The 2742-nt window shown below is 45.6% G+C and overlaps 1 protein-coding gene across 1 annotated transcript; it reads right to left on the reverse strand.

The window, feature by feature from the left end:
- Positions 1–752: 752 nt before the first annotated feature.
- Positions 753–2039, reverse strand: lbx1b (ladybird homeobox 1b). Its single transcript, XM_063475471.1, has 2 exons — positions 1712–2039; positions 753–1240 (listed from the first exon to the last, which is right to left on the reverse strand). The coding sequence occupies exons 1-2, from the start codon at positions 2037–2039 to the stop codon at positions 753–755; spliced, it is 816 nt and encodes a 271-aa protein (XP_063331541.1).
- Between the last annotated feature and the right edge of the window lie 703 nt (positions 2040–2742).

Here is a 2742-nt window from a genome sequence, read left to right on the forward strand (position 1 = left end):
GTAGCTTGTCAAAATCACCGCAATATCAACCACTGTTTCTCGCCATCGCTCGAGCATTTCCACAAAACGCGTTGTAACTGTGAGTGTCCGAGTTTTGCCTTTCCGACCGCCATCGTCATCTTCATCTTCATCATGCACTGCAGCATCGGGACGCAGAATATGAACTGAAGCCAGGGTTTACAGTCAAATGATAATGATAATGGAGAGGAGAAGAGCCGGCAGTGACAAAGTGACTGAATCGCGATTTGGCTCGCAGAAAATACAAAAGCAATTAAATTAAAAAAGTAAAAATAAATAGATAATGATCACAAATCAAATCATGCATTTACATGCAAAAATATGGAAACTGGAGCACTTCACTGTGATGTGTGGGGCTATCGGGAAAAGCAATAAAACAATGTGTGTGTGTGTGTGTGTGTGTGTGTGTGTGTGTGTGTGTGTGTGTGTGTGTGTGTGTGTGTGTGTTGGTTTATACTGTAAAAAAATAAGTTACTCATGTCATTTCAGACCATATTGCTTTGATCGAAAGAAGTAACAGTTTGCTAATGAATACATTGTAAAATATCACTGCATAATTCTTGTTCTGTGTTCATGCTTCACTATGAATAGTATCTGTGCCAATATAAAAGTCATTACATTTGGTACATGTTCCGAGATATGGTATACAATATAAGCAGTAAGTTACAAGTCCTCCGCGGGATTATTTTATCGTCTTTTTGTGTTTCTTGACCTTCAAGCTCCTCGATGCGCCATCAGTCATCCACATCAATCTCTACGTCCTCGTCCTCTGAGCACTCTTTACTAGTTGTGTGGTCTGAGAATGGAGACAGCGGCGACGTCCTCAGTTTCTGAGCGAGCTCGTGCTCCTGCTGGCCTCCCCGCGCGGGGGACTCGGCTCGCGGGTGGCCCAGCGTGCCATTGGCGCATTTCTCCAGGTCCGCCAGTTTGGCGAGCTTGTCCAGTGGGACCTGGCCGATGGCCTTGGCCGACTCCACGTCGGCCTTCATCTCCTCCAGATCCCGTTTTAGCTTGGCCCTCCGGTTCTGAAACCACGTGATCACCTGCGCGTTTGTCAGGCCCAGCTGCTGAGCGATCTGGTCCCGGTCGGCTGGGGACAGGTACTTTTGATACAGGAAGCGCTTTTCCAGTTCATAGATTTGGTGATTGGTGAAAGCCGTCCGAGACTTCCGACGCTTCTTCGGGGTGGTTCGCTGGCCGAACAGAGTCATCCCATCCCGGCCTGTGAGGGAGAGGAGAGGCTGAGTGAAAATCATTGATAGATACAGGTGCAGGGCGTTTTCTGCACTGCTGCAGTGTGCGCGTAAAAGTACCCATAACGCAGACATAACAACGAAAATGATGCTGTCTTTGAAACAGAAATGCCTCTCAGTCCTTGTGGGAATAGGGTAGACAGTTACAACAATATTACACAGACACCACTGGGAAATACTGAACATCAGACAATTGGTCTTCCTCTTTACACGAGGCCATAAATTAAAGAAAGGGCTCTGGTGATAAGAGCGGCCCAGGAAAAAATAACGCACCTTTTTTAGATACACATGAAAAGGAAAATATGCGCACTTAAATTGTAAAAAAGTGTCTCGAGCTATTGAATAAACACGTTTGAGCGAATTTTTGTTGTTTAAAATCTAGTTCCAGGCGTATTAGTCAAAATGTGTTTGTCGTGCTTTTTTTCATCTTGTAGATTTACCTTCGGCAGCCTGCAAAACGCTGACTTCCAGCCCCTTGAAGGTCTTGCTGGCCAGCTCCTCCAGCGCGCAGAGCGGGGAGGTTTGGGTGAGGAGTCCCCGGTTGGACAGAGGGATGCTGGAGGAACGATGTTTCTCAGAAGACGAAATTAGATGAGCTGTGCCGCAAATTGTATAACTTCGTTTCACTGATGGTTTGTTCAGGATGTCCTCAATGCTGAATGGGGTCAGCGGCTTGTTGGAGTTGGCAGGAGGCGGCAAGTGGTCCAGCGGACTTCGCCTCCTGTTTTCCACTGCATCACATTTGGCCACTTCTTTGGATGTCATCATTGGTTGTACGCAGAGTTTATAGGACTTGGTTGAAGTATTAAGCAGTTACAAACGAGCGAACGTATCGAGGGAAAAAAGTCACATAACAGTTTGGAGGTAGAAAAAAAAAACAAAGATAAGGAGGGGAGATTGAGGGAAAGAAAATCTTATTCCAAAATGGGATGCGTTCAAAGTGTCGATCCTCGCGAGCAGCAAGTCCGCAGGAGTGAGATGCCTCCCTGAAAATGGCGAGGTCCAAAGAGTTGACGATTACTAACAAGTTATCATTGATTGGTGGGTAATCAATTATCTCCAGTGGCACTTTCGCCCTCTTCCCTTTCACTCTTTGACTATGTTGCAGTCCAGTGCAGGGCTTTTTGCAACTGGGGGTGTCCCATTAATTAGGACGCATGGCTGGAAGGAGGAGGAGCCGGGCAGAATTATAATGCTTTGTGCTCTTATCATCTTTGGTCTAATTTAGTCGTGTGGTGAGATACCAGAATAGGTATATGGGATAAATAAGTGGAAGCTCAGAGAGAGGGAGAGGAAGAAAAAGGAAGAAGGGTTGAGAGACATCAGAACCTTTAGCCAATTTTAACGCTTTAAAAGTTATGTTCAGCAGCAGGTTTGTTTAAAGTATTTGGACTATTTGGATGGTTAAAAAGCAACAAAAAACAAGTCGACTCAGTTACAGATTCCGCAGCTTTAGTCAGAAGAATACGTT

The sequence above is a fragment of the Pelmatolapia mariae genome, linkage group LG6 (assembly GCF_036321145.2).
Source record: "Pelmatolapia mariae isolate MD_Pm_ZW linkage group LG6, Pm_UMD_F_2, whole genome shotgun sequence".
Classification (NCBI taxonomy): domain Eukaryota; kingdom Metazoa; phylum Chordata; class Actinopteri; order Cichliformes; family Cichlidae; genus Pelmatolapia; species Pelmatolapia mariae.